Source organism: Bos indicus x Bos taurus, chromosome 18 (assembly GCF_003369695.1).
Source record: "Bos indicus x Bos taurus breed Angus x Brahman F1 hybrid chromosome 18, Bos_hybrid_MaternalHap_v2.0, whole genome shotgun sequence".
Classification (NCBI taxonomy): domain Eukaryota; kingdom Metazoa; phylum Chordata; class Mammalia; order Artiodactyla; family Bovidae; genus Bos; species Bos indicus x Bos taurus.
Window position 1 is genome coordinate 49,280,096 of NC_040093.1, and position 17,213 is coordinate 49,297,308.

Sequence of the window (17,213 nt, forward strand, 5' to 3'; positions counted from 1 at the left end):
CAGCATTAATCTTGTGCCTAATATTTTAATCTCCCATCTTGTTGACTCACCTTTTCCCCATGTGAGCACTATAGAGGGAGAGGTTCTTATGTATTATGTGATGCTAAACTCAATAGCTGGTGTAGAGTGGTACTTCTTGTAGTTAACAAGGCTGTCTGCACGCATTCACTGGAAATGCTATTTGGTTGGCTGAGTGCAGTCGAGCTTGGCTCTCAGTTAAGTCCTGCTGTGTGCACTTGCTTGCTCATCGCTTTACCCCGCCTATGACGTGCAGCACCCAGATTACTTCAACCATGCCTTCAGAGTTGCTCCCAAGAGGCCTCAGTGAACTGCTCTTGGGTTGTAAAGAAGCTGCCTCTGATCTCTGCACTTGCTTTCCTCCTTTTCAGTACACTGGTTGCTCCTGACTTGTCATCAACAACATGGTCAATGTTTTGTGAAGTAAGGTGAAGTCAAAGCGGCAGCACACTGTCCTGGGGGTTCGGGCTCTTCCTCTCCAGCCTAGTGGACCTGGGCTCCGGTCCCTGCCACTGGTCAGCTGTGTACCTGAATATACTCTCTAACCTCTTGAAGTCAGCTTCTTTACCTGCTCCATGGGTATTTTAACAATAGTACTGACTTTCCAAGGTGGGTGTGAGGACAGAAAGACTTCACACAAATGCTAAGTCCCTGTGGACATGAGCTATGGTTGTTGCCTTTTTCCTCCAATAATCATATCCAGCTTAAGTGCTGCCCTTAAGTGTCCTAAATTCAAGACATCCATGTTTTCCCAAATTTAGTTCCAAGATTCTATTAGACTGTAACTTCTTCAAGGTCAGGGCCCATATCTTCTACACAGCTGTGACCTCACACTGGGCCCAGTGCCTGGCACAGAATAGATTCCCAGTAATGTTTTCTGAATGAACAAATGAATGATCAGAAACTCAGGGGTGAGGCCTCATGGATTTCTTGCTGAAAACAAGGATAAATCTAGGCTGAAACAAGGCTCAGACCTGGCTGCGAGTAGCAGACAGGACTCAATGAAAAGCCAAATGCCTAGGCTGGTTGGATCCATCCTTGTGTTTCTTTGTCTCAAAGTCTCCATAATGACCCCTTTCCTTGTAGTTCTTTTAGTGGAATTAAAATGATCAGTTTTATTTATGTGCAGCTCCGATGACTACAAAACATCTGCCCTGATCACTGTTTTATCGCTAGTGCCTACTGCTGTGCCTGGTGTTCCGTGAAGACTTACCCAAGGGATGAGTGAGGACAGGCAGCAACCCTCATGTGCTGGGGTAGCAGGCCAGCACGAGGCCCTTCTGATCTAGCTCCGGTGGAAAAGGAGTCATATTTGGTCCCATGCTGGGCATCTTTGCTCCGAGGGATTGCTGCAGGTCTTTTTTTTTTTAATTTTTATTTATTCATTTTTATGGCTGTGCTGGGTCTTTGATGCTGTGCAGGCTTTTCTCTAGTTCAGGAGAGCAGGGGCCACTCTTCGTTGGTGTGTGAAGGCTTCTCACTGCAGTGGCTTGTCTTGTTGCAGAGCATGGGTTGGGCTGTGCAGGCTTTGGTCGCTGCAGCATGGTGTCTCAGTACTTGCGGTTCCTGGGCTTTCGAGCGCAGGCTCAACAGTTGTGGCACATGGGCTTAGTTGTGCATGTGGGATCTTCCCAGATCAGGGGTCAAACCCGTGTCTCCTGCATTGGCAGGCAGATTCTTTACCACTGAGCCACCAGGGAAGCCCTGGGAGCAGGTCTTAATGAGAATGTTCCAGATGTTGCAACCACAGCATTGCAATAACTGCTTGAACTCGAGTGGGTCTGTGCCAACCTCAGAGTCTCCACATGGACTCCTCCTCTGCCAGCGGTGGCTCCCTGCTGATTGCTACACAGCTCACCCCCTCACCTCCCCTGGGTCTTGCTCAGACATCACCAGTAGCAGGTACCATCACTGACCCATCCGTGTGTCCTGGCCACCTTCCAATGGCCAGATCAGCATTTGTGTGCCTGGGTGCCCTCCCCACCATGCTTAATGAGCCAAGACATCAACAGTCGAGGGAGCAGCTCTCAGACACTGGCTGTGGGATATTTATCCCGATTCCTTCAACCACTGGGAGGAGAAAGACTCAGTTTCTGCGATTCCTTGAGTTTCCCAGCAGCACTGAGCTTCATTTGCCTCCTGTGGGAGCTGACCCAACAGCACACCCTTGATGGGCCACCCTCCTTCTCCTGTCCCATCCCCCTCCTCCCAGTTGGTATTTCCTGCACCTCCCCAACAAGCTTCCGTCACTCAACTCCTTGCTTTGGGTCCTCTTTCTGGGAGAACTCAAGCTAAGATGTCCACCTTCCCGGTAAGGCCTCCACCCCCATTTCCTGCCTGCTTTATTTGTTTCCACAGCATGCATCTGTCACACTTCATATTTTATTTAATTATCTTGTTTACTGTCTGCCCAGCTAAAGCATAAGCTCCATTAGGGTAGACCCAGACTGGACTGTTGTGTTCTTTGCTGTACTGTGCTGTTGCTGGGATTCAGAACAGCACCTGGCACAAAGCAGGCTTTAACAATGATTTACTAGTTGAATTAATATATCTGCAGCCATAGAAAAATCCATGAACCCAACATGCTGGAACAACATAACTGCTCAGTAATTTCAGACTGAGATGTTATGGTGGGAGGGTGCTTTAAGAGGACTTTTAGAAAGCTCCCAGGCCTCTGCACTTCAAGGCTGCCCCGTCCCTCTGGGCTGTGCAGCCTTTAGCGTCCATTGAATTTGCTTTCCTGGAGTCTGGGCACAGGACAACTCTCATATTCAGGGCCTGTGTGTCCCAGACCAGCACAGGCTGTTTCGCATCAGTGCTTATACGTGATTTCTAGAAGTCCTCCGGGCACTGTGCTGGGCTGTGCAGGGGAGGCACCCAATTAGGGCTGAGGTTCCAGCATCCTCCCAGGCTGTGTATCAGGGTTGGGGTGTGAAGCTGCGGCTGTCACCTCACCAGAGCCAGCAGTGACCCATTGGCCCCTGCCTGGCCTGGCCAGCACAATTTGCGGATGACCCTCTAAGAGCTGGGAGACTGACGGTCTTTTTTCTGTTTTTCTGATAGGGGAAGATCTTGGGCATCTGCGGGAATGTCGGGAGTGGGAAGAGCTCCCTTATCGCAGCTCTGCTAGGACAGGTGAGCTGCGTGCGCAGCGCGGTGACTGTGCAGTGGTTCCCTGCCCGCCTTGTCCAGGGTCCTGGCCTTGGCCGCATGGGATGCTGTCCTCAGAGTGAACAGTGAGTCCCAGGCAGTCCATGCGTTTGGCAGCTCCAGGCCTGAGGGGCTGGACCTTCCACACTCTCTCTGCTTTGCCCACTGAGTTAAGCAGTGAGAGCTTTCTTGCCTGGAGCTCCATCTTGGTCAGAGGGAGAGACGGGTCATTAAACCCACGGTTTTCTCATGACATGCTTGGCCTGCGCTGATTAGAAAGGCCAACCAGGTGGCTTGGCAGGGAAGCACCTGAGAACCTGCAAATCACGGGAACTTTAGATCCACCTCCATTTCCCCCGCGTCTGCCCAGAGGAGGTGCTGGTCCTTGGAGGAGGGGCTGAATGAATGCACAAACCAAAGCACACCTCGTGGTAGGAATGGGGGGCTCTTGTCCCTTGCCTGCCATTTCTAGCTGCGTGACCCCAGGGAGATGGTCAAGCCGTCCACTGTATCCACAGTCAATGAACCGTTCACAGTTACCAAGACTTCCCAAGTGAAAGAGAAACATTCAGGGAAAAATATTAAGTCCCTTTCCCCCTCACTCTGCGCTCCAAAAGAGCTTGAGACCTGTGACTGCCTTTGCCTGCAGTGGAGACAGGGGAATGCCAGGCTCAAAAGAGCCTCTCCAAACGGGGTGACTTCTGCTGGCCTCAGCTGGCTCGTTTGTAGGAAGAGTGACAGCTCCTTCCCTGCTTGAAGGCAGAGGTGGGGACTGAGGCAGGTGAGCTGCTCAGCCCCTTGTGCTCTGGGATTTGGCATGTGTCTCTGTGACAACCCTGGAGTCGGCAGGTGCATGACAGGTGACCCAACCTAATTCTCCACCTGGAATCCTTTCCAGGAAATCCTGTAAGAGACGAGCCAGCCTCTACTCAGATACCTCCAGTGATGGGGGACTCATGACCTCACCCTGATCCCTCTTTGGGGAATTTTGAGCTGTATTGGGAGTGAAATTTACCTCCTTCTAACTTCTACTCTTGGCCTGCTCCTTTGGAACGTCCCAGAGAAAACAGAATCCAGCTGCCACGTGACAGGTGCATGGTATCCACAGCAGCCCCACAGCCTGTGTTCTCCAGCATGCAGGGCTACCTCTGCCCCTTCTGGAACATTCCCACCTGGCCTCTCAAACGTGTTTGAGTGCCTTGGTCAGCAAAGCTGGGCTTTGTGTGTGGCGAGACATCATGTCACCCTCCATGCCTTCAGAATTTGTGCTCATGGAATAAGCATGTGGCAAAAGTCCAACGGGGCTTCCCTGGTGGCCCAGTGGTAAAGAATCCACTTGTAATGCAGGAGCCACAGGAGATGTGGGTTCGATCCCTGGGTAGGGAAGATCCTACCCAGGGATTGAGATGGGCATGGTGACCCATTCCAGTATTCTGGCCTGGAGAATCCCATGGACAGAGGAGCCTGGTGGGTTACAGTCCATAGGGTTGCAAAGACTCGGACATGACTGAAACGACTTAGCATACACTCATGCACACACACAGAAGTGCAACAGGGCCCGGAGGAGAAGACAGTGAGGCCTGGCTCCTGAGGGTTCTCTGGTGTTGTTGCTTCAGATGCAGTTACAACAAGGGATCGTGGCCGTCAATGGGACTCTGGCCTATGTTTCCCAGCAAGCATGGATCTTTCATGGAAATGTGAGAGAAAACATACTATTTGGAGAAAAGTATGATCACCAAAGGTAATATTAATTTTAAAAGTGTGAAGTACTTCTGTGTTTGGTACACTCTGCTACAGAGGCTGATGTCATTGGTAATGATTGCTAAGTGGGTTTCTTTAATGAGTTCTGATTAAACATTCATCATACATGGAAAGGTGTTGGTTTTTCTCTTCCTGATCCCAGAGTTCAGGAGAGGTGCCTTCTGCAGACCTGAGATCACACTCCCAGAAATGAATGGAATCAGCACTCCTTCCCAATGCAGAGTAGCATATGTTCTGAGGTTTTCTGTAACAGTGCATATGGTGTCTGACTGCAGCAAGAGGAATCTGACAATTTTGCTTTAGGCCAAGTAACAGGAACTTTCCTTGAAACTGTGTGCAGCAGGTATGCAATTAATCAACCCTGAAACTATGAACTGACACCAGAGCTGTCGGGATATGTTGCTGTTGATGTCCTCAACATGAAAGGAATGAAAACAAAATTCATAATTTTTGAATCCACATATAGGGCCATTATATTTAAGCTCTGGAAACACATTCTTAAGGTTCTTTGCCAAGTTTGATCTGTTGCCATGTACATTCTCTTATTAGAGTCCCATAACCAACCATTTAGGGGGACTCTGGCATCATATCCCCATTTTACAGAAGAAGAGACTAAGGCCCAGAGAGGAGAGCTGACCTGCCTCCTCCCAGCCCTGTCTGGAACGGCTTCTCTCTGCAGAGGCAGACTAAAGGAAGGGATTCTTGTCTGTATTTCTTAGGGCATCAGAATGCAAGTATTTACCAAATACCTGCAAGACACAGGACTGTGTATGACCATGGGGGCCACCGGGGTGGCTCAGATGTATCTTTGGCCTTCAAGTGCTCAAGCCTGGAATGCATGGTAGGAGATGCACAGAGATGACAATGGGCCAAGAAGGAATATGCCAAGGGCAGGAGACTGTGCCGGACTGTTCAGAGGCAGCAGAGGCCACAAGAGGGAAGAGAGAGTGGCACTTGAATTGGGCCTTGAAGGATGGACTGAGCACCCTTTGTGTGTGGCATCTCTAGCACAGGTTTTGCTCTTGGGATGGATATTGAGACTCTCAGGACCAAGGGAAGCAGGAGGGTGGGAGGAAGTTTAAGATGGGAGTGGAGGTGGAAAGATGAAGATGTCCCGAGCAGCCTGAGTCTCATAGTCAAAGATTGGCCAAGGTGAGAACATTAGTTGTAGCTACTGCTGATGGAGAATTTGAGCGTCAGACAGCGTTCCCACTTCTCCCAACCCAATGAGTTATTAACCTAATGTACAGGGTGGAGAGTGAGGATCAGGGAGGTATAGTCATTTGTTCAAGGTTACCCAGCTGGATTCAAACCCAGGTTGTTCTGATTCCAAAGCTAATGGTCTCAGCCACCAGGCATAGCAGCCCTGAAGCTGACACATGGGCTCAATGCTCAGGGCATCAAGTGCTTTCAGAACCTGGTGCAGACCTGTGATCTGCCTGCTCACTCTCTGCTGGTGCCACCCACACGCATCTTCTTGTCCATCAGTGGTCTTGCATCCTCTGGGACATCTCCTCCAGCGACCTCAGCCTTCACTGGTGACTCCCTGCTCTGACCCCCATGAGTAATTTTCTCTTCAGAGGTCTTGCGTGCACTGATTTCATCTTTCTCAAATGTTGGGAAGCCTGTAAGGGGAGGGACCCTCCCAAGTCAACTCTGCATCAGATAGGTGGGAAGAAGTAAGAGGGAGTTGCCCTTGGACATCAAAGATCAAACAACCAGCCATCTCCTTGCCTGCCCATGACACCAGTGTGCCTTTTGAACCACCCTGGGCTGCATGGACGTGGGGTCTTTCTCACTGTGCTGACCTCAAGCTTTCCTCCCACAGGTATCAGCATGCAGTTCGCGTCTGTGCCCTCCAGGAGGACCTGAGCAGCCTTCCTTATGGAGACCTGACCGAGGTGAGTAGAACCCAGAGCTCAGCCCCATAGCAGTACACAGCCGCCCAAACGCCAGGTCCACTGGGCTGAAGCTCCGCAGGCTCTGGCTCCATCATATCCAGGTGCCCCAGAAGACCGAAGGGTCCCAGGAACTGTGGGGAAAGTCAGGCTCTACCATCCTGTATTCTCCACCTGGGTCCTTTCCTGGGAGATATCACAATGGATGTGACACCAGCTCCGCCTGGGTTGGGCGCCGCCTGGTCACTCCTGGGGTCGCTTCCAGTTTGTCTGCCATCTCAGGGACGGTTTTGGGCAAAAGCTGCTTCCCCACCTCCCAGGCTGGCTTGTCCTCCAAAGACAGAGGTTGGGGGTACAGCACTGTGGCTGATGCTCACGGGCCCCTTCGTGCTTTGCTGGCCCTACCCGCCCAGGAGTGTAAGAGTCATCTCCAAATATCTCCCCTGAAGGGTGTTCATTTAAAGGGCGGGGGCTGAGCCTGCCAACTCAGGTGGCTGAGGGGAGCCCCCAGGCCACCTTCTGTCTCCCCATCCCAGTGGGCCCTCTTCAGTCTTCCCAATCTGCCAGGAGCCCAGAGAAGGAAGGCATCCTGATGAAAGCCCAGTTCAGAGCACACTGTCATTCTCTGCTGGTGTCGCAATGTGCCTGCATTAAGGGAATGGCCACCACAACCGCTGAAGCCCTAGCCACTGCCAGTGTCTGCGTTCACCCACCCCTGCGTGCTTACCTAGCTCTGCCCTCGCTTTCCAGGGTCTAGACCTCTGCTTCTGCCAATTACTACCATTCGAGATCCCACTCCAAATCCATCCCCTTGAGGAAGACTTTCCTGAGTCCCAGAGTCTAAAGTAATATGCCCCAAAGTACTTAGTTTATGCTTCTCAGTCGGCACTTGTTAAAATCTCCTTTGTGCCATCACTATGCGTAAAACTAAAACTACCCACCCCTGCTAAGATGTGAGCTCCCGGTAGAGAGGGGACTTTCCTTATCTGACTTCATGTGTCCTGCCCTAGTGCTCAGTCAATGCCTGGCTGAAGTCCTGGAGGCTCGCGTTGGGGTCAGTTGGATAGAATCACCTCAAGCAGGCAACCTAGGCTTTTCACCTTTTCAACAAATGTTTGCTGAGCACCTGTTCTGGTCCAGGCATGGTGCCAGGCCTTAGGAATGTGATGGTGAACAAAGCAAACATGTCTCTTTTCTTCATAGAGCTTAGAGTTGCTTAGTGGGAGTGAAAAGTTGATCCACATGTGGACAAATAGAGACACCCCCTCCTTGACCCTCTGCTCCCAGCCACTTCTCCCCCCTGTTCACTTGTCCACTGGCTTTCCTGCTCCACAATGAGAGATTCCTGCTCAACAATGCCCTCTGGTGCTACTGGTCAAGATGAAGCCCTCCCTATGGGGTTGCACTGGGGTGGTGGTATTGTGAGCCAGGTACCCCTCACTCAACACTGGAAGGAGCATTTCCCTAGTTGCCACTGCCCACCAGGCTTCCTGCAGAAGTGGAGCCTCCCACTGCCCAGGGTACCTGGTGTGGCCAGGGCGTTCCTGGAAGGGGGTGGAGGAATGGATCATGGTGGTGAGCGGTCTGCTGAAGAGTCTCCAGGAAGCTCCTGGTCCCCAAGCACTGCGGGGTGGGAGATGGGGCCTGATGACGGACCGTAGCATTGCCCTTGTCCACAGATCGGGGAGCGGGGCCTCAACCTCTCTGGGGGGCAGAGGCAGAGGATCAGCCTGGCCCGCGCCATCTACTCGAATCATGAGATCTACCTGCTGGACGACCCGCTGTCGGCCGTGGATGCCCACGTGGGGAAGCACGTCTTTGAGGAGTGCATTAAGAAGGCGCTCAGGGGGAAGACTGTTGTCCTGGTGACCCACCAGCTGCAGGTGACTGGGACCAGCAGGACCCATGAGGTCATGTAATGGGTGTGGCATCTGATGCTCACAAAGACTCCTCTTCTGCCTAAACCTGCAGTCCTCACCTGGGCCAGGTCAGGGAAGGGGCAGAGGACGCTGTGATGGTCCCCAGCCATCCAGGCTTGCATGGAGCCCTGCCCAGTCCTCTCTGGGCTCGGCCTCCATTACCCTAGCTTTGGGCTCAGTGGAGCCAAGACCATTCATCAGAGGGAAATTTTCCAGGAACACCTGACTCCTACCTGTGGGGTCGACACGGGGCACCTCCTCCAGCTCTGGATCACTGATGGTGGGGAGGTGGGAAGCCAGGTAGGAACAGCCTTCTTCTCCATCAGGGGCTGAGCAGGCCCGAGGCCAGGGGCAGGGGGTGACAGGAGACGATGAACGCTTGATCGGGGTTCAGATGCCCCTGTATTACTCCCTAGGGGAAAGGGGCTGGAGACTAGGACTTCAGGGCTGAGGCAAGAAGCTTTTCCCCACTCGGAGCCACTCTCAGGCTTAGGAACATGAATGTCGCCCAGGAAAGGGACTGACTGAACTCCCTGAATAAGCTTGGGGATTTGGCAAAGTGGTGACAGTGCTTCCTGTGTCAGCCCCATGGAAAGGGCTCAGGACCCCCTCCACCCAGAGATAAGTTGGGTTGGTCCTGACTTATCCACAGTGAGTAAGTGAGTGAGTCCCCAGAGGTGTGTTCTGTGCATCTGTGTGTGTGTGTGTTGCCGGAGGAGAGAGCCCCTGCGTTGGACTGTAATGAGAAGTCAGTTGGAGCAGCGGCAGCAGAAGTCCTATCTTCTGACTCTTCGGCCACCCAGTGGGAAAAGTTAAACTAGGAGTAAGAGATGGGACTCCTGGCCTTTGCAAGGGTAAGACAAGCTGGGGGAGGGCTCCAAGATGTCAGCATGTGAAGTTGCCATGGTTACAGGATGCAGTACCCAGCATCTTTAGGCTCCTCTGTCAGTGGCCAAAAGAAGGCTGGGTTTTCAAGGATCAGGAAAACAAGGCCTTCCTATACCTGTGGTGTTGCCCCAACCTCTGCCTCTCTGTGCTGAGGGTTAGAGGTCTCAGAAGCACCAAGCATCTGAACTTAGCGTATGAGGTTTACCCGAGTGGTGTCCATCACCTCCAGGAAGCATCTTAGCTGGGCGGGTGAGATAAGAGCTCCTTGTTCCTCTGCTAGGCAGGGGCAGGGTGTGGACAAGGCTGGGTTTCTTCTGGGCCCCCGTGAGGTGACTCAGAACAGGCTCTTGCCCAGCCCAGGAGCTAAATGTGGTGACCAGCTCTCCCTGGAGACCACAGGCAGTGGGAAGGGCTATCCTCCTGCAGGGTCCGATGGATGTGGATCAGAGCTGTCTTTGCAGGAGTCCTCAAGGGGCATAACGTGACCTTGGCCCTGGCCCAGTCTCTGAACCTTGCTTACCAGCAGAATGACCTCAAACTAGATCGCAGGAGGCTCAGCCTCCTCAGAGACTCTATTTTTCACCAAGGTCATTTCATCTTACTTTTTGCGTGTTGAAAATACAGGCAGCCACTAGATGGCGCTGGAGTCTCAATCCGGTCATCCATTATGGGAAGGAGGGGCTCAGAGGCGGACCTGAAGCCCCTGGGCTTTTCCAGAACGTTTCTCCGGCTACTTTCATTCGGGGGTCCACAGGCAATCTGGATGCTTTTGGGTGCTCAGACTGGACAATTGCTCTTCTGAAACTTGAGGAAACAAGTGAAATGAGGCCAGCGGCCGACTCCTGACATCCAACCCAGGGCCAGATTTTGTGTTTGGAGAACAAAGCTGCACAGATCACGCTCCGTCTCACTGGAGAGAACTGGGAGCCCACTGGCCAGAGGGGCTTCACCAGGAGCGTCAGGGGCTGGAATGTGTGCTCTCACACTTGTGCCTTAGTCTCCCCATCTGGGAAATGGGCTGATAATCATGCTGCTTGCTTTCTTGATTGGATTGTGGGAGACAGAGAGGAGATGAAATCAGGCTTTGAAAATTAGAAGATGCTGTGCAAAGATGAGAAGAGACTTTCTGTCAGAAAGTGTCTCAACTGGATATTAAGACCCAGCTGTTCCTCCTTGGGCCGTTTGGGAAAGTGGACATGGAACCAGGCAGTTAGTCCAAAGAAGCCAGAAAGGCTGGAGCTGTCCAAGGCCAAGAGAAACTGCTGTCATTTGGCTTCTTCCCCACAAACCCAAGATGCAGAGTTACCAAGTGCAGCTACTTCTTTCAGGGTTTCAATCAAGAGCATCAGGTGAGCCCTTGTGTGAACCCCAAAGTACAAGGGAAGACCTCTCACATGAATTGCAAAGCCCTGTTCAGCCTGAACTGTCTTAGATCTCATAGCATCTTGTCCACCTCTAGGAGGGTCTTCCTGCCTCTAGATGGGCTCATCCTATGGAGAGAGCTTAGTCTCATTCCAAAATGAAAGGAAAGTCCTCTTAGCAGCTCTTTGATCTCAGACATGATACAGAAATGAAAGGAACTCAAATTAGAAAAACAGAAGTGCTTTGGACCAAATGTAGGATGCTATCATTAAAGGTACAGATAAGACTGGTGTAAACTCCTCAAGCCAGGTAATGTGGCCTGGAGGCCAGGGCCTGTGCCATGGGCTGCATCTCCTGGGCTGGATAAGGATGGTGAGGAGGGATTGTAATGTTACAACAGAGAGGAGCCATCGCTGAGATCATACTTCCCTTCTCCACCAAATCATGGCTTCAGTGACCTTGTTAATTTCATACTCCCAAGTTCCGGTGATCACATTTCTTAGCAAGGAGGCTCATATAGGGATCAATAGCAGAGGAAGTTTCAACGTGCTTCACAGTAACAACCAAAGGCCCCTCATGTGCTCTCATGAGACACATAGGCACTGAGTCAGTGTTTCTCAACTGGGGGCCGCTTTATCTCCTAGGGGACATCGGGTAATGTCTGGAAACACATTTACTTGTCACAACCTGGGATTGGGGGTGTTCCTAACATCTAGTGGATAGAAGCCAGAGAGGCTGCAAAATATCCTGCAATGCACAGGTCAGTCCCCACCTCACCCCCAACTAAGAATTATCTGGCCCTCAATATCAGTGTTGCCAATATTGAGAACCCCTGGATCACATGAGCCCAGGACGCTACTGGATAGGAGTCCATCTCTTCCAAGATAGAAGCTCACTGTATTGCTTTACTATCCCTGCAGTTCTTAGAGTCTTGTGATGAAGTCATCTTGTTGGAAGACGGGGAGATTTGTGAAAAGGGAACCCACAAGGAGTTAATGGAGGAGAGGGGACGCTATGCAAAACTGATTCACAATCTCCGTGGGTTGCAATTCAAGGTCAGTCTCTCCCTACTTGGGTGCAAGAGACTGGGTGCCTTCCCTTATAATTTATGGCTTGGAGAAGTTCTGTCATTTCGTTTTCAGAGGAATTTCATTTTGTCCCTAGGATCCTGAGCACATGTACGATGCAGCAGCGGTGGAAGCCCTTAAGGAGAGCCCTTTTGAGAGAAATGAAGACGCTGGTACAATCAGAGTTCCCATCACACCTCCCTTATCATTCATGGCTCATGAGCGGACACAGATCTTTCTTTATTTCTCACCCTAGTTTTGGCTCCAGGAGATGAGAAACGTGAAGGAAAAGAATCTGAAACAGAATCAGAATTTGTAGATATAAAAGGTATTTACTGTCCCTTCCCTCAGTTACATACTCTTAAGTATTTGCTGGGCATCTACCATTTGGGATAGAGAAGTACAGGCATGCTGTCCTTTGTGGGCAGCTGGAATTGTGTGGTTTACTGCACTGTGAGCCTTGGGGTTCAACTCCCTGAGTTTGAATCCTGGCTCAACCACTTATTAGTTTTAGGACTTTGAAGCAAGATACTTGGCCATGCTGAACCTTAGTTTCTTAATCCAAAAAATGGGGGAAATAAGAGTACCAACTTCATAGGTTCTTGCAAAGATTGCAAGAGAAACTCTACATAGAATGACTAGCACAGTGCCTGACATATAGTTGTTATTGTTGTTAATTGTTGTTGTTATTGTTATTTGGAAAGATCAAAACAATGCAGAGAGATTATGTGCATAATCAAAACAGTGCATGCACAGGAGATGAGATGCTTCCCACTCTTTATGCTGAGTGTTGCGAAAGAATTGTACAGCAGAGAAGAGGTCGAGGTGGAATAAGGGTATTCATTCTTCCCACAAATAAGGACTCAGCATTCTACTATATGCCAGTCACTAAGCTAGAATGCCCCTGTCTTCAGAATCTTTTGGTCTGGTGGTGGCCATAGGTATAAGGATAATCATGGGCAGCTGTGATAAGAGTAATAAGGAGCTGAAGTGGGAGTAAGAAATCAGGAAGGGCGTCACAGAAGAGGCGACCTTTGAATTGGTCCTTTAAGCATATGTAGGAGTTTGCCCAGGACACTCTGGTGAAAAGGTGGGGAAAGCAGGGGGATTTGGGAGTTGAGGGTAACAGGTAATTCCAGGAATGCAGAGAGAAGAGATATGGGAGAGAAACCTGGCACGGACCAGGCTGGTCAAACTCCTCCTCCTTCTTAGACTCTGCTGCCTTTCATCCCTTCATCCATTCAGCATTTGTTGAGCACCTGCTGTATGCCCTGCCCCTCCATGGGCACTGAGAAGACAGGAATCAAAATGCACCTTCCTAAAAATGCCCACAGCGAGGCCCCTTAATAATATGTGGCTGAGAAAAAAAAAAACCTTAGTATATTTCATCACATTTAAGATGCCATCTATTTTAAGAGCAGCGTCATTTTATGTACCACTAAGAAAAGTCTCTGCCAATTAAATGATATGGCATGCTACCGAACGGGGCACATCCTGATTTCAGAGATGTTAGAATGTGGGAAAAAATGTGAGTCTTCACATCGATGGAAGTTGGCACCATTAATGGTGCTTGTGACAAACGCATGCCCATTTGGACAATATATTTTTATCGCTCTGGAGGCGGCCAAGGCTGAAGTGGGGCCCTTTTAGTCTCTTCCATGCTTTCCTAGGGAAGCTCCAGGCTACTAAGGATTTGGGGTCTCATGGGGAGAGTAAACCCCACTCCTCTTCTTCTCCTCACCCCACCCTCTTCTCTGGAGAGGAAAGGGAAGGTGTGAAGCTAAGTTCTCCGAGAGCTGTAGGAATGGAAGGGTTGAAGATGGTACAGCCCGCAGTGTCAGCAGCAGAGCTGACTGGGCTGGGACTGCAAGGGGGTCTGACAGGTCCTTTAACGTTCCAGGATGCTGTTCATTAGGCTCTGCTGACCCATCAAGGTGACCCCTGCATGCTGCAGCCCCAGAGGGAGACACGATGATGAGCAAAAGTCAGGCTGAACATTTTAAAGAAGCTCGAGCGAGCGTTCCCAGGCAGAGGGGATAATGGCAGCTCTGTTCACAAAGGCACCTTTGAGATGCGAGCTCTCCTTGCCAGGGCAGGGTACCAAGAGCCCTGCGCAGGGGGCTGCAGTCATCTCTGTTTACAAGAGCCAGGTATAAGCATAGAATGCTGCTTCGGAGCCGACATTCTCGTACCTCTCATGCTGGAGAGGGAGAGATGTGCATTCACTCCTGGCTGCTGGGAGTTCATGCCTGCACCTCTGGACGTTGCTCCAGTGGGAGCTTGTGGTCCTTTGCCCTTACACCTTGGAAAATGGAAAGGACGTGGGGGAGCCACGTGGCGGGATCCAGGAACACACCTGGGAGGATGCCCTGGTTTCTTCTCATGGTGTGGTCTCCGTGGTGAAGACCTTGTTGGCCCTGGAGTAGATGGCATGGGTACCCTCAGCACTTCTGCACCACCCAGCCCAACTCCCAACTGGCATTTCACACCTGCAGCTCTTTGCCTGGAGCTCTCTGGGAGCTGCCAGACACAGGTCAAGCCTGAAGTGTGGGGGAATTAACCCCCTGGGGGGAGCCCTCACCCGATGCCAATGGGAGTTGGTGTAGAAACATCCCAGGTCTCACTGATCATGCAAAAAACCTCTGAGATGTAGTTGTGCCCCAGTCTGAGAGTTCTCTGTGCTGGGGTAAGCTACCATTGCTCATGGAAGTGGGTAGGGAGGGGGAGCAGGGAGCGCTGCCTTGATGAGACACCTTTTACTGTTGGCTTCCTTTCCCTGTACCCTTTAGCTCCAGAGTAAACTGCATGTGTTCACATCTTAGGATCTGCTTCTGTAGAGCTAGACAAGGACAAGCCTTGTCTCCCCAGAGCTGAGCACATCAGTTCAAGTTCAGTCGCTCAGTCGTGTCAGACTCTTTGCGACCTCATGGACTGCAGCACTCTGAGCACATAGTAGCTGCTTAATAAATATGTCTCAGGAGACTGAAAGCCCCCTGCCTTACTAGGCTGTCATGAGGACCAAGCAGAATAAAACGAGCAAAAGTGTGTTGGGAATTTCAAAGCACAGGGCTAGTGGAAGGAAGGATGACAACCCGCCTTAGTGGTGGGGGTGGGGAGGTGGGCGGGAGGGGGCTGCACCACTGGGGGTGTCACAGGACTTGTGTTTGTCTCCACAGTTCCTCCGCACCAGCTCATCCAGACTGAGTCCCCCCGGGAAGGAACTGTGACCTGGAAAACGTATCACACGTACATTAAGGCTTCTGGAGGTTTGGTAGAAAATAACGGGTTTCTTGATTTAATTTGCATTAAAAAATCTTTCTTAAACTGTTGGGTTCATGTTTTATGATTTCTCTAACAATTGCTCTGTTTATGCTAGGGTCGTTTATCAGTGCTTTTATTTTTTTCCCCTTATAATCCAAAGTCTGATAAAGCAGCCTTTTAAATGGAATCATCCTTTATCTCCATTAAAGCTGCCAGACACTATTTATTGAAACTGAATGAGTAGCAGCGTGACCTGGCTGTGGTGCATGTGTAACCTTGCACTCTAATCTCTGAGTGCCGTGCCATCCGCTCGTTGCCTGCCTTCAGGGCAAGAATCACTGCCATGTGCCGAAGATACCTATAGTTCCACTTCTTGCCACTCTCTAGCAAGACTGGGTTTTTTAAAATTTGTTTGTTTTGAAAACATTGAGTCACTTCTATTACAGTGAATAGTGGTGTTTTTTTGTTTTTAGATATGTTGACATTTGGGTCCGTTTTCCAACCAGGTGGAATAGATGTCCCCATTGGGGTTTCTGGGACCTAATGCTCAGAGTTGTCACGTCAGCCTAGAAAGTGGTTCCCAGGGTGGAAGCCCTTTCCCTGTAGGCTTCGATTTTCCCCACCAGGGTTGGACCCCGAGGAAGAGGAGCCCACGCTGCCGCGCGGCCTCTGTAACCCCTGGCCCTCTCTCTTCCCCTGCAGGGTACTTGCTCTCTCTCTTCGTGGTGTCCCTCTTCCTCTTGATGATCGGCAGCTCTGCCTTCAGCAGCTGGTGGCTGGGTGTCTGGTTAGACAAGGGCTCACAGGTGAGTTCCCCTTTGGCTCTGGCAAATGTTGAGTCAGTTGCTAAGAGTCTGAACACAATGAGCCTCCCACAGCCCCCGCCACAAGGCCGAGGTCAGCGGCTTACAACTATGCAACTTGACTCCCGCAGTCCCCTTTGATCTTTCAAGACAAGCAGGGCATCTGAATTTGTATGTGCCACTTTCGAATTTTAAAGGATTGGCTAAAAAGCTTGTGCCAGGCAAATGCAGCCTGTCTGGAGTCACACACAGGCAGGATAGGGTCAGTTTTTTGCAGCCTCTGTTGTAAGGGACCTCCGAGGAGAGTCTGGGAGGGACTGGCAAAGCCTAAGGCAGATTTCCATCTTCTTGCCTCTGAAGAGAAGCTGACATCTCATCACGGACAGTGTCTGATGTCAGTGGGTTCCACTTGGCTTGGCTCCCCAAAGTCCCTCTAAAGGAAGAGGACATGCTTGGGGCTAGTGCACTGGGACGACCCAGAGGGATGGTATGGGGAGGGAGGAGGGAGGAGGGTTCAGGATGGGGAACACATGTATACCTGTGGCGGATTCATTTTGATATTTGGCAAAACTAATACAATTATGTAAAGTTTAAAAATAAAATAAAATTAAAAAAAAAAAAAGAAAGTCAACCTGGATCTGCTGCAGGGCCCCTGCAGGCCTCTTCCTGCCTCCCAAACTTGATCCAGGCCAGGCCCCTCTTGAGGACTGATAAGTCTACTCTCCCTCAGGCCTGCTGGAAACTCTCCCAGCTTTTGGCCCATGGTTTCAAAGCTTTCCTGGAGCCCCCAGGAAATGCTGTGAGGTTGCCTCCCCATCCTCCAAGATTACATTTTGGTATAGTTCTGTTGCTATGACAACCAAAGTGGGGAGGCCTTGGGAAGACACAGGCAGAGGAGAGGATGGGATTTCTCTCCTGGAGTTCAGCACAGCTCCCTGAGACCAGTCTCAGGGGGATGGCCTGCACTTTGCAGAAAGAGAGGCACCTCTGGAACATTCCCCCAGATCCTTGCTTGCTCCTGAAGAGCCCTTTCCTTGGAGAACCCAGGGTGTTAGCCAGACTGAAGCCTCCCCAGTAGGTCTGTGC

At 50.9% G+C, this 17,213-nt stretch overlaps 1 protein-coding gene across 1 annotated transcript in view; it reads left to right on the forward strand.

The window, feature by feature from the left end:
- The window catches only part of ABCC12 (ATP binding cassette subfamily C member 12), a 61,535-nt gene that overhangs the window by 23,431 nt on the left and 20,891 nt on the right, over positions 1-17,213 (forward strand). Inside the window, exons 10-18 of the mRNA XM_027514464.1 lie at positions 3,082-3,153; positions 4,785-4,909; positions 6,758-6,830; positions 8,507-8,710; positions 11,917-12,051; positions 12,161-12,242; positions 12,317-12,391; positions 15,240-15,329; positions 16,027-16,130. Of these exons, the coding sequence (XP_027370265.1) occupies positions 3,082-3,153; positions 4,785-4,909; positions 6,758-6,830; positions 8,507-8,710; positions 11,917-12,051; positions 12,161-12,242; positions 12,317-12,391; positions 15,240-15,329; positions 16,027-16,130 (960 nt within the window). The remainder of the gene's footprint in view (positions 1-3,081; positions 3,154-4,784; positions 4,910-6,757; positions 6,831-8,506; positions 8,711-11,916; positions 12,052-12,160; positions 12,243-12,316; positions 12,392-15,239; positions 15,330-16,026; positions 16,131-17,213) is intronic.